The sequence below is a fragment of the Bombina bombina genome, chromosome 7 (assembly GCF_027579735.1).
Source record: "Bombina bombina isolate aBomBom1 chromosome 7, aBomBom1.pri, whole genome shotgun sequence".
NCBI classification, from domain to species: domain Eukaryota; kingdom Metazoa; phylum Chordata; class Amphibia; order Anura; family Bombinatoridae; genus Bombina; species Bombina bombina.
The window spans coordinates 85,242,037-85,256,840 of record NC_069505.1 but is presented as its reverse complement, the minus strand read 5'-3'; the positions used below and the strand labels follow the sequence as shown (position 1 = coordinate 85,256,840).

Here is a 14,804-nt window from a genome sequence, read left to right as displayed (position 1 = left end):
CCGACTGCACGCACTGTGCAATACATTTCAATTGAAATGTGGTACTAAAATGTAGCAATAAACTACTTTTAGCTGTCTTCGGTAGCTTACCGCTCCATAAACACCAAGCTTTTATTTTATTCCCCATCATGTACTCATGGTTTACATTTTTTTCCCTTATTACATCATTTATATGTTTTATATCAGCAGCTGGTTTTTTTGTTCTCATTTTAGTTCTCCTACTATTTACAGGGAGTGCAGAATTATTAGGCAAGTTGTATTTTTGAGGATTAATTTTATTATTGAACAACAACCATGTTCTCAATAAACCCAAAAAACTCATTAATATCAAAGCTGAATAGTTTTGGAAGTAGTTTTTAGTTTGTTTTTAGTTATAGCTATTTTAGGGGGATATCTGTGTGTGCAGGTGACTATTACTGTGCATAATTATTAGGCAACTTAACAAAAAACAAATATATACCCATTTCAAATATTTATTTTTACCAGTGAAACCAATATAACATCTCAACATTCACAAATATACATTTCTGACATTCAAAAACAAAACAAAAACAAATCAGTGACCAATATAGCCACCTTTCTTTACAAGGACACTCAAAAGCCTGCCATCCATGGATTCTGTCAGTGTTTTGATCTGTTCACCATCAACATTGCGTGCAGCAGCAACCACAGCCTCCCAGACACTGTTCAGAGAGGTGTACTGTTTTCCCTCCTTGTAAATCTCACATTTGATGATGGACCACAGGTTCTCAATGGGGTTCAGATCAGGTGAACAAGGAGGCCATGTCATTAGATTTTCTTCTTTTATACCCTTTCTTGCCAGCCACGCGCTGGAGTACTTGGACGCGTGTGATGGAGCATTGTCCTGCATGAAAATCATGTTTTTCTTGAAGGATGCAGACTTCTTCCTGTACCACTGCTTGAAGAAGGTGTCTTCCAGAAACTGGCAGTAGGACTGGGAGTTGAGCTTGACTCCATCCTCAACCCGAAAAGGCCCCACAAGCTCATCTTTGATGATACCAGCCCAAACCAGTACTCCACCTCCACCTTGCTGGCGTCTGAGTCGGACTGGAGCTCTCTGCCCTTTACCAATCCAGCCATGGGCCCATCCATCTGGCCCATCAAGACTCACTCTCAATTCATCAGTCCATAAAATCTTAGAAAAATCAGTCTTGAGATATTTCTTGGCCCAGTCTTGACGTTTCAGCTTGTGTGTCTTGTTCAGTGGTGGTCGTCTTTCAGCCTTTCTTACCTTGGCCATGTCTCTGAGTATTGCACACCTTGTGCTTTTGGGCACTCCAGTGATGTTGCAGCTCTGAAATATGGCCAAACTGGTGGCAAGTGGCATCTTGGCAGCTGCACGCTTGACTTTTCTCAGTTCATGGGCAGTTATTTTGCGCCTTGGTTTTTCCACACGCTTCTTGCGACCCTGTTGACTATTTTGAATGAAACACTTGATTGTTCGATGATCACGCTTCAGAAGCTTTGCAATTTTAAGAGTGCTGCATCCCTCTGCAAGATATCTCACTATTTTTGACTTTTCTGAGCCTGTCAAGTCCTTCTTTTGACCCATTTTGCCAAAGGAAAGGAAGTTGCCTAATAATTATGCACACCTGATATAGGGTGTTGATGTCATTAGACCACACCCCTTCTCATTACAGAGATGCACATCACCTAATATGCTTAATTGGTAGTAGGCTTTCGAGCCTATACAGCTTGGAGTAAGACAACATGCATAAAGAGGATGATGTGGTCAAAATACTCATTTGCCTAATAGTTCTGCACTCCCTGTATTATTATTAGTTTTATTTTTACATTTGTTTTAAACTATTTATTTTAATTTTATATAAACATTTTGGTACTTGTTCTTGCTTGGAATACTTTAGTACTACTTCTTCTTATTATTATTAGTATTATTATTGCATCCATCAAACTGTTTATGTGGAAGTCTAATCCCAGTCCTTTCCATATGGAAGCAGGACAAGACTTTATGAATGCTCAAACCCTTTATAAGGGATCAGATTTTTAGTTCAGTGTTTCTAATATCACAGTTTCAAAATAAGTTAATATATTAATTTTTTTTTAATTATTTTTCATATTCATAGCACCTGTAACAAAGGAAATCTAACTTGTACTGGATCTTATTCTGAAGGTAATTATATATATATATTTAATTTGTTTTCTTTATATTTTAAAATGACTTGGGATATTTCATAAGATGGGTTAAGAAATAAATATAAATCATATTTCCAATGAATGTTGTAAGAACAATTTAAAAAGAAAAGGATTTTTCAAAATAATATTACTCACAGTTCTTTTCTTAAAGATTAGAATCATACAATTAAATATGAAAGTGATTGTGTATAATTTCCATTTTGTATTTTTTGATGATGATTATCCTGAAAATATAAATGTATTGCTGAAATAAAATACGGAGTAATGATAATCATAAATATTTACAATATTAATAAGAAAAGGTATTTGAGGCAAAAAGGTGCGATATATATGCAACTCCTGATGCCTACTCAAACTTCATGTGAAATACTGTGCACAGTTTATGTTATTATATTTTCAGAAAGACATAAATTAGCTTGAAATGGAACTGAATGTAATAAAATATTATATGGTCTATAAATAAAATATTGAAAAAAAAATGAACAGCTTTGGGGAGAGAAAACAAAGTAGTGATATGATAGAAACCTTCAAAAATATTGAAGTCTTAAATAAAGGTCAAAATAAAAATAAAGAATGCTTCACTAAAAAACAGCACCAAAAAATAATATGTCATGCAAGTTGCAGGGTCACTGGTTAAGGAGTAGTGTGTGTTAAGTCTTCCTGTTTAGTATGAGATAAACATATACATTTAATACATGGGACTTCTTTTTTTCCAGAATCTACCTTTCAGTTTTTCTAGTTTTAAAATTATGAATTAATTTAAGGGGAACAGATTTTGCATTATCTGGGGCCTCTCTAAATCATGTAGGAACTAAAATGCTGTATGATATGATAAATACACTGGGAATGGAAGAGTCATATTTTGTTACTTCAGACTCAGTTCTATAAAACTCATTAGCATGGAGTGAAATCCCCATGCTGATCCTCACACGGGCAGACCTCACTCAATTCTCTACAAAAGAAGGCTGAACCTTGGCATCCCAGCAAGTAGAACGTTACCATCCTTAGGAAGTATTGACATTCTCTAGAATAGAAAGAAAATGTTTCTATTAGCACACAGAACTGGCATCAGAAATTTTTAAAGCAAATAAAATAATTTTCTTCTAGCTTCACATTCATATCTGCTTCTATCAGTCTAATTAGCTTATTGCGTATTTTGAGTCAAACTCACCTGCATACATTTGTTAAAATAAATCCATAAAGGATAAAGATGTGCAGGCCAGAACATTTCGTTTCGGACAAAATTTATTTTCAGATATTTGAGGAAATTTGTTTCCCCTGAATATTTGGTGGCTGACTATTAGTTTTTGTTTAGTTAAAAAGTGAAACGACAATCAAATTTCTGTTAAACATCTAATGAAAACAAATCTAAATATTTCAAAGCTACATGTGAAAAGTTCACTTGTAGCTACAAATACTTAACTTGCTTTGGAGAGTGAGCTTACCCAATCCTAGCTTAAAGCTAACTTTAGTGCAGGTCCTGGGAGCCGAGCAAACTAAGCCTGCTGTTAGGATTCTGGCAAGAAGAGGATTGGGTTAGCACACTCTTAAGCATTAAGGTAAGTATTTAAAAAAATTAAAGGAAACAAATGAATACTGGTGAAGTATTTCGGTGCTGGACTGTCATTGGGCAGGGTCAGACTGATATGCTACAGAATATTTTTTCTCTGTGAAGGGGCATAGTGTGCTAAAAGGGTATGCACCCTGAGTGGCACCCTAAAATGAACAGGCACGGAAGTTTTTCTAGCTTTTGTTCTGTCTCAGCTGAGTGCATCTCTCTCTCTCTTTTTATATTTATGCAAATTGCTCTTGGGTCTCCCTAAGAGTAAAAGGGGAAACCAGACGTGGACTCCTTGCACACATGCCCTTAGAGAGATGCGACTGCACCTCACTGACGAGGCCCACAGAAGGCCAAAACGATCGTCTGGGGTTGTTGTTTCTCTTGTTCAGAGAAGAATTGCCTGGTATTTCGGTGCTGGACTGTCATTGGGCAGGGTCAGACTGATATGCTACAGGATATTTTTTCTCTGTGAAGGGGCATAGTGTGCTAAAAGGGTATGCACCCTGAGTGGCACCCTAAAATAAACAGGCACTGACGTTTTTCTAGCTTTTGTTTTGTCTTAGCTGAGTGCATCTCTCTTTTTATACTGGTGAATTACATCAGTATTTTTCATTTTCTTTAATATTAGTTGGTGCATTCATTTGTATTTTCATTTTCGTTTATGATGCATTTTCCGAAAATGAATGCACTCTAGTAAAGGAGTTAAAATGTTAGGAAAATACAATGGGTTGCATTGCAAGCCCATCGTTTCAGGATTGCCTGAAAAGATAGTTAAGTAGCCTGAGTGTACACCACCTAAAAAATGGTAGATTGAAATCATCCTGATCCAATATGATTATATGATTGACAGCCCCTGCTAGAGGCCGATTGGCTGCCAGCCAGCCGGGCGTGGCATTGCACAAGCATTGCCTGTGCAATGTTAAATGCAGACAGCGTAAATAATTTGCTGTAGCAAATTATGTCCATCCAAACCATAGAAGATGTCAGATATCATCTTGTTCAATAACCATTTGTTTCAGTAACATAATATTAACCTTTTGAATAGAAGGAGAGACTTTACTAATCCATCTGGAAAATATTTCTTAACAAGCAATAAGGATAATATTAACAATCAATTTTTTGTTATCTTAACTAAGTATAATCATCAAAAAATAAATAAGTTAGGTCTAGATTACAAGTGGTGCACTAACTTTAGCGCATTATATTGAAATATCATGCCTGTGCTAGCTTTGCACGTGTATTATAAGTTAAAAGTAAACACAACCGCACAAGCGCAAATTAAATTTGCGATCATTGGGTTAGAGCGACTGAAGCCCTTGAGTGTAAAGGGTTGCAGCTTAAATTAAAGTAGCACTAAACATAATATAAATATATTAAAATAATGTGTTACACTTATATACACTCATATATACACTATCTAATAAAACTATTCAAAAAATTATTAAAAATGAAAAGTTATAAGGGTATACAGAATATGACAATGTATCTGAATGGAAAGGGCTATAATGTATATATACATATAAATGTATAACCCCTTAACGACCGAGGACATGCCAGGCACATCCTACGAAAACCGGTACTTAATGACCAAGGACCTGCCTGGCACATTCTGTAATACCCTTTTTTTAGCCACTGATGCAGAGATAGCCACTATATGGCCCTCTCTGCATTGGCCAGCGATGGTGCCGATCGTTGATGGTGGGAGCCATAGCAGGGAGGCAGGTAGGAGGCCCATTGCTGGAGGGAGTTCCGGTTAGGCCGGAAGATGGGTCTGAGAGCGGGCACGGGGCAGCAGGACCATGCAGGCAGTAGTGGATGGGACTGGGACCGCTATGCAAAGTGTAAGGAAAGGAAGAAGAGAGGGGGAAATAGATCTTGGGAAAGGGATCTGGTAGGGGGAGGGAGTAGGGTATTGAGGGGGCAGCTATACTACATAAACTTGACATTTTTTATAAAAAAAAAAATCTTCAGCAAACTGGGTACTGGCAGATAGCCAAGATGGCACCAAATAAGTAGATGGGGGCAGGGTAAGAGAGCTGTTTTGGGGGATCAGAGAGGTTGGGGGCTAAGGGGAGATTCAACACTGCAAATATATATATATATATATATATATATATTTTAAAAAAAACTTTTATTTTAGTACTGGCAGACTTTCAGCCAGTACTTAAGATGGCAGTGACAATTGTGTGGTAGGGGAAGGAAGAGACCTGTTTGAGGGGGTCAGGGAGGGATCAGGGGGTGGGGTGTGTCAGGCAGGAGGCTGATCTCTACACTAAAGCTAAAATAGACCCTACAAGCTACCTAATTAACCCCTTCACTGCTGGGCATAATACAAGTGTGGTGCACAGCGGCATTTAGCGGCCTTCTAATTACCAAAAAGCAATGCCAAAGCCATATATGTAAAAAGTGGATTGGATGTAAATAACATATACTTTTAAAAATGGCTTAGATACCTTTCTAGCTAGAAAAAGAATTCAGGGATATGATTGCTCGTGTTAAATGAATCAGCTTTCTAATTGATTTTGTATAGTTTGAACTCAGTGGAATTCAGTCTTCTTTCAACCTCATCTTCTATGTTATTATATTACAAATTAAAATGTAAATTTCCTGTAGTGTATTAACACGGTATTATAAAAACACCCAACTGAAAAGTTTATTTCTTTTTCTAGTATGTACTGCTCCAATGGTCTTTGTTGATTGCAGCAAATCTGAACCAGGTGCCAATGGAGCTGAATGCTTTAAAAGTTGTCAAACTCTGGATTTGCAGTGTGTAAGTATTACAGATATGAATGGCAAGGATGCCTGTTAATATTATTATAGCATTATAACAGAACATGCAGTAATTTTATGTTCTACAGAAGAGACATCAAACCTAAGGCCTAGAATCTGAATGCACCATGCTTTTAATTTGACCACTCAAACACTGCAAAATCTACTTTGGCCCATTTTCAACACCGCAGCTGGATATCTCCTTTTTCACTATCTGTGAATACAATGGGGCCGATTTATCATTGCATCAATCTCTATGCATTCGCTGGAGTCAATACGCTCGCCAGACATTGCTGCTGCAAATCTACATACGACGGCCTTATTATGTCACACATTTCAACATTTCACAATCTTGATGCTTTGTTAACTACGGCGGATCAACTTTGCACCTAATTTGACGTGATATTCCAGCGTATTATCAGTTGAAGCATTGATAAATCAGCCCCAATATATTGTACATACCAAGGCTTTAAATGCTCCCACTCTCCCTCAATCCGTTTTTTGCCTCCAAGAGGAAGAGGAGTGAATTTAAAAGTACTGCTGATCTTCACATTAGTGATATAATTTATCTAACTGACCTGAGACCTATTATCCTCTTTATTTGTGCCTCTTGGACAGCGGTATGAACAGGAGTTCATCCAGGAGGTAAAAATATTTTCCCCATGTGGCTATGCCACAGGTTTGCCATCTGCCTTGGATGGGCCCTTTACTGGATGCTGTCTCCTGCAGATGTTGTAAAAATGGTAGAGGAAAGTACATTACACCTTCCATGGCCCACCAGCTATTAACATGAAATTGTATACATGACTAACATAGCCTGAGATTTCCACACACTTCCACACTTTTAGCAGAATTGTGTCCAACAGAGCCTGGAAATGTAGGATTAACTTTTTATTAGTGCGCCTACTGGCTATTCACTCCTATTTTTACATTGTGGAGTCCATCTTTAAGATGTCAAAAGCTAGTCCCTGCACACAGGAAAAAGGTGAGAGTGTTTTTCTGCTTTGAAAGAGTCTGCACATATACCATGCCATATACACTTAGTTGTATTATTTTATTAACGGCTGTTTTTATACTATTATAGTTCATTGGGGCTACAGTCCTATATTGCAGCAGTGTTTGCATATAGACTTTTGAATGCTTTGTTAGCATCTGAATGCAGAAGAAGGCAGTTCAGCTCTATTTGGAGCCGCATTTATTCTTGTGAAATTGCAACAAACTACATCTGTGCAAAGTGTGTTGTACTTTTAGAATAAAACCCGTAATGGAACGAAGGGCCCCTTATTTCCGCATTCAGATGCTAACAAAGCACCTGAATGTCTACGTCTATTTCCAGCTATACATTTCTTTTCATAGTCGGATAGATTCTAGTGAAAGATCACCACACTAAGATATGGATTTGCGCAGATCTTAGTTTGATGATCTTTCACTAGATTAAATCCGGCTAAGAAAAGATCCAAATGGCACAAGTGACCGCTTACTTCCACATTCGGATTCTCATAAATGCACATCTATAATATCTACTATTATGAAAAACAGCAAACAAAATAACCATAAAATCAGGCTTTCAACCATGGGAACTATTCACGTTGACACAAAATGAAGGCTTGTGTAAAGCATTGAAGTGAGTGGTATTTTTGGAGCTTTGAAAGTGAGGAAGTAACGTTTTTTTGACAGGAAAATATTTTTTATACTTAATTTTGTTTGTCTTTGGTTCCCATAGTACAGCACAAGATGCAAATCTGGCTGTGTATGCCCTCCTGGACTTGTTTCTGATGAAAACGGTGGCTGCATCGATCCTATCAATTGTCCATGCATTCACAATGAGGCCATTTATAATACAGGCGACGAGATCAAAATTAGATGTAACACTTGGTATGTATAGACAATTAATAACGTTTATTTCAAAGTGGAGGATAACTGCTTATATATGCATCATATTTTCCCACAGTGTTTGCAAGGATAGAATGTGGAAATGTACCAACAATACTTGTCTCTCAACCTGTACTGTTTATGGAGATGGACACTATATTACATTTGATGGGAAACGTTACAGCTTTAATGGAGACTGTCAATATACTCTGGCAGAGGTACTGATCTTGCCCTATTATAAACAAGTACAAAAGTAATGATAAGAACTAACCAGATTGTATAAATATGTAATAAAATGTGTAAAGATTAGAGATGAAGATCAAAATGTACTTTATTATGACAAAACATTTTATATTTGGCAATTTTAATAAGTTATTCAGATTTAAATTAAAAACAAAGACTATTCTGTAATCGCAATAGAACAATATATTTTTACTAATTACTCCTTTTCACATTTAAACTGACTATTTTATTTAAATTTGATTTATTTATTTATTTTTAATTTGGAAAATCGAAAGCACTGTCTTTTGCATATCAAACTGTTTGTTCCTTGATGTAATGTAAGGTGTCCAATTTTGCATAGAAATCTATAGAATTTATTTGGCTGATTTAAGCTTTAAACTGTAGAACACAGTAATAATAAAAATTAAACTTGAACACAGTAATAATTAAATTAATTAAACTTGAACACAGTAATAATAAATGACGATCAATAAAACCTTAATTTTTTTTTAACACCATTATAACAACAAAAAAAAAGGATAATTCCCCTACTTTGGGCATAAAAGAACATAACACTCAATGATTTTCATAAATATAGTAAAAGATCTGTATTTAAACATGTTAACATATAGAAACAGTAATAAGATAAGAGTAAGACAGTCCATTCTGTCTATAATTCATTCTCAAGTACCAGCATCATTAATTTTCATTATATCCTTCTGCATATTTCAGGAATTTTTGAATTCCATTAAAGTATTTGTTATTGCCTACATGTATCAACCATCTTTTCTGAAAGTGCTTACACAAATTATTACTAAACCAGTTACCTCTAACTTGAGATTATGGGGCCAATTTAACAATGGCCGCCGCACATTGATAAATGACGAACAGCATAAGCTGTCGGCATTTATTATTGTATAAGCATTTCTTGTGAAATTGTGCAATGACGCCCCCTGCACATTCGCGGCCAATTGGCTTCTAGCAGGGGGTGTCAATCAACCCGATCGTATTCTGATCGGGCGGATTGCTGTCCGCCGCCTCAGAGGTGGCGGACGAGTTAAGGAGCTGCATTTTTTTTTTGGGGTGTGTGTGAAAACTCTTTAACAGCTTAGTGATGAAAAAGTGCGAATAAGTATTAGTGCAATATATATTAAAAATAAAAGATATGTCCATCCAAAAAAATGATAGCAAGAAGAAATATATTGATCCGAGCCTTCAGATGGTCCTCAATTGAGAGAAAACAGAATATAGTGTAATACTGTAAATGAATAAAATGTATTATTTTGATGGTCGATTCACTACTCATGTGTAATAAAGCTAAGACAAGCTCTGTGTAATGTGCGCACCCACTTTTATACTGGTGGGCAAACAGTATCACACGGCATGTATAATAAAAACAATTGATTGAAATATAAAAAAGTAAAATCTTCAGTGTATATTGTTAGTACATAGGGCTCCAATATGAGACAGTACATAAAAACTGTCCAGAGATTACTAACAAACCAGATGGACATGGATAGAGAGCAGTAACATTACTGCTCCACATGCCGCTATCTTCGACCGGCAAGTTTTCGCTCCGCCTCTGACATCACTGGCAAGTGATGATGTGTATGACGTAGGTAAAATTCCAATGTATGTTTTGCTGTTTGCTAACACCAATCATCAAGCACTCCCCAGGTGCTGAACCTAAAATGGGCTGGCTCCTAAGCTTTCATTCCAGCTTTTGAAATAAAGATACCAAGAGAACGGAGAGAATTGATAACAGGAGTAAATTAGAAATTTGCTTAAAATTGCATGCTCTGTCCAAATCATGAAATAATAAATTTGGGTTTAGTTTCCCTTTAACATATCTGGTGAGTCAATGATAAGTAGCTTATGTGTGTAGCCACCAATTACCAGCTAGCTCCCAGTATTGCATTGCTTCTGACCTTTATATCCCTTCAAATACTTTTTGTCTTATCTCCTATAAGTTATGCATTCTAAAATCATGAAATCTTTGTCAGTTTAATTTTTTGGTCATTATACAATTTTAGTAGAACAATGTCTAGGTTACTTATAATATGCTTTTGACGCTATGCTCTCCAGAACTGTACACAATATTAAAATCAAATCTAACTACTGATAATTAATGTGGTATAAGAACCTCATGTTTTCTGCTACTGAACTCAACAGTTTTAAAATAAAATACATTTCTTACCTCTGTGTAACATCAAGGATTACTGCAACCTGAATTCCAGTGAAAGCAACTTTAGGATTATCACGGAGAACATTGCATGTGGTACAGCAGGAACCACCTGCTCCAAATCTATAAGGATCTTTCTAGGGGTGAGTAAATTATTCTCTTCCCTTTGCAATAAATTTATTTTGTAAAGATGCAAATTGTATAAAATTAGTTGGTCTAGTATAGGGTGACCAGATCTGAGGAACAAAGAAGGACACTTCATTGATAACACACAACATATTTAAAACAAAAAGAATGATTTATTAGACTAGGTTTTGGTTGCAGCATTTCAAACCATTTATTGTAAATTAAATAATGAATGAAAATAATAGCTATAATCACTGTTACTAATTAAGAAATTTCCAAGCAACATTGCGGAAGCCATACAGAAAGCAATATAACAAGCTATACAATATATATTACTAGCGTGTGTAACTGGTGATTTTTTTTTTTTAAATTGGTTAGGCAGAAGACTCCATCTATGTATGACCCTCTTTATTTTATTTTTGAAAGATGATTGTTCTACCTATTTCAAATCTAGTAATATAAATATAATAATCACAACAGATATCACTTCACAATAAAATAAATTAGTAGCTATTAAAGGAACCTTAAACACTTTGAGATGGTAATATAAAATAATAAATAATATATATAAAAAAAACCTTGCCACATACTTTTATTATTTATTTGACCCACTTTTCCTGTAATTCCTTTCAGAAACCATGAGCTTTTCACTTCCTGTTAGAAATGGAAGTGCAAAACACTGTTTCCAAACAGCCATTGGCTGCATACTCTAGTGACCTATTTATAACTGCCCCTTATTGGCAAAAGCAGAGAAGATAACCTAAGTTACAACATGACTATTGTTTTATAGACAATAAAACTTAACATTTACTTTGTAAATATTTAAACAGCTAATGAAACTTTAACAAATACAGCTACATGTTATGTTCACCTATATCTTTTCTTTGAATGCATCATTCAATCTAGCATTTATTTAGTGTTTAATGTCCCTTTAACTATAATCTTATAGAGTAATCTCTGCCATCAAATATCTCTCTCTCTCTCTCTTTTAAGTTCAACTGCTCTCTGATGGTCAATTGCTTTCCCTCTGCAGATCAGCTCTTTGCTCACAATCCACCCACTCAGCCACCACCAAAACCACACACAGACTTCTCCGCCTCCTTTTATACATGTTCACCACCGCAGAATGCAGGGAACTGTAGATCCCCAGTTGCAGAGCTGCTGACAGCAACCATGTCATAGCGCTGTAATGGACATAAAAATAATACCAGTGCATGTGTTGCGTATAAATAATTAAAATTAAATAAGTACACAGTCATGCTAAAAAAAATTGACATTTTGGCGTCCGTTCAAAAAGTTCTGGGGACAAAGATCAGTGTGTTAAAAAAAGAGCAATCCGGTTAAAACGAGACATCTGGTCACCCTAATCTAATACCTTTATTTTCACTTACAATTGTCTTGCTAGTATTCTGACTATCATAAGATTTTCTCTACAGACCTTTGAGCTTATCCTTGCTGACGATCATCTAAATGTAATAAAAAGAGGCTTCGGAGTGCCTGTTCCATACAGGGTCCGTTTAATGGGTATTTATTTGGTGATAGAGACTAAGAGTGGATTGCTGCTGTTGTGGGATAAGAAAACCAGCATATTTATCAAAGTATCCAGTGAATATAAGGTATGTAAAAAACAGTGGACTGTTTCCCATTATGTAATGCAGTAACTCTCAGAATATATTTCAAAACATGTTTCCTTAGTTGCCAAATGTATCTTCATTGCATATTTAATGAAAGGAAAGGGAATCCTTTTTTATCTGATAAATAGTAGCGCACTTATTTTATATTGTAATATCTTAAAACAAAATGCAAAACTATATAAAAAGAAAATATAATTCCATATAAATAACATGATTTAAATTTCTTTTACGTGTTCTAGAAATACTGGGATATAAATACAATAGAAATATTAAGGGATATGAACCCCAAAAATCTTCCTTTGAGATTCAGACAGAACATACCATTTTAAAAAAGTTTTCAATTTACTTCTATTTTCAAATTTGCTTCGTTCTCATGACATTTTGTGTTGAAGAGATACCTAAAGTAGGCATCTGGATCATTACATGGCAGGAAATAGTTCTGCCTTCTAGTGCTCTTGCAAATGGATAACTTTATTGCAAAACTCTGGCTTCTAAACATTTGTCCCTGCTTTTCAAGAAAAGATTTCAAAAGAACAAAGAAAAAAATAGAAGTAAATTAGAAAGTTGTTTAAATTGCATGCTCTATCTGAATCAAGAAATAAAAACTGTGGGTTTGCACTAGTGCAACAATTTCACAAGCCATTTTCATTCCCGTGATATGACAAGTTCAGCAAAATTCCGTCTGCGCTAGCCCAATCGCCTTTTAAGCTTCAATCCTTTCAGTGACCTAAGAGCTGTGGTAAACTGGTTTCCAAAAATAAAAAGTTGCACATAACACAACAAAAATACATTACAAAGTACACTTACATTCTTAAATAATTTAAGTAATTTATATAATTAATAAAATAATTAATTAACCACTAAACCGCCCCCCCACATGGCAAACACTAATATAATTTATTAATTTATTAACCCCTTAATTTATTAACCCCTAAACAGCCATCCCCCACAAGTTCGTTTTTTGTTTTGTTTTTTAAAGGTAAGATTGTTATTTCATTTTTTTTACACCAGAATTTTTATTGTTTAAAAAATAGATAATCCCTTTATTACCCATTCCCCAGTTTTGCATAACCAACACAGTTATATTAATAAACGTTTTACCTCTATGATAATCAAATTATTAATTAAGTTAAGAGATGTTTTAGAACAGGCACAGACTGAAGCTAACATGCATAGAGTTGCTCTTAATCACTATATTATTTTTTTCCCAGGGGAAACTTTGCGGACTCTGTGGTAACTATGATGGAAATAGAAATAATGATTTTACTACCCGAGGCAATGCGGTTGTAGCAAGCACTGATGAATTTGGAAACAGCTGGAAAATGTCTACAAACTGCCCAGATGCAAAAGACACCAAGGATCCCTGTATCATTAACCCCTACAGACAATCATGGGCACAAAAACAATGCAGTATTATCAATAGCAATGTATTCTCTGCTTGCCACCCATACGTAAGTTAGTTATTTTAATAAAGATATCTAAAAAATGTTTTTTTCTTGTTTTTCCCATAAACTCAGCCTGACCCCACATTTTCCCATTACTCGTCCTTGACCAATAAACACACAACACCTGATTGGGAGAGAAAAGGCCGCAGCTTATTTATTAACCAAACAAAATAAATTAACATTTCTTAACTTAACTTTTCAACATTATTTACAATCCACCTCAGTGCTTGCTCTTACTTTCTCATAAGCCCCCACCCCTTTCAAGGCTGGGCGTCCCTCACTTTCATCTGCTTACACCTCCATAAATACCATCCATATTCCATTAGGCGTAAGCCTCAACAGAACTAGCAAGCACTTCCGCCTGTGCTGCGACACTATCCAACTTTACTATACAGGGAGGGAGGGCGGGACACACCTCCTGCCGTGCTGCTCCGGAAAGGACACCTATGACCTCACTTCCAGTACGGGGTCTTATCAATCTTCCCCAACCCCACCCACCTGGAATAATCCACTCCTGGAGGGGGGAAGTGGGGTCACAGGTGCCCTTCTTCTATTTCTTTCATCCGGGCCTTTTCTTGACGCCACATTTTCCCATTACTCGTTCCTTGACCAATAAACACACAACACCTGATTGGGAGAGAAAAGGCCGCAGCTTATTTATTAACCAAACAAAATAAATTAACATTTCTTAACTTAACTTTTCAACATTATTTACAATCTACCTCAGTGCTTGCTCTTACTTTCTCATAAGCCCCAACCCCTTTCAAGGCTGGGCGTCCCTCACTTTCATCTGCTTACACCTCCATAAATACCATCCA

At 35.9% G+C, this 14,804-nt stretch overlaps 1 protein-coding gene across 1 annotated transcript in view; it reads left to right on the top strand.

The window, feature by feature from the left end:
* Window positions 1-14,804, top strand: part of LOC128636243 (mucin-5AC-like) — a 91,593-nt gene that overhangs the window by 61,662 nt on the left and 15,127 nt on the right. The window contains exons 9-14 of the mRNA XM_053689281.1: window positions 6,406-6,506; window positions 8,229-8,380; window positions 8,457-8,595; window positions 10,814-10,924; window positions 12,344-12,523; window positions 13,753-13,992. Of these exons, the coding sequence (XP_053545256.1) occupies window positions 6,406-6,506; window positions 8,229-8,380; window positions 8,457-8,595; window positions 10,814-10,924; window positions 12,344-12,523; window positions 13,753-13,992 (923 nt within the window). The remainder of the gene's footprint in view (window positions 1-6,405; window positions 6,507-8,228; window positions 8,381-8,456; window positions 8,596-10,813; window positions 10,925-12,343; window positions 12,524-13,752; window positions 13,993-14,804) is intronic.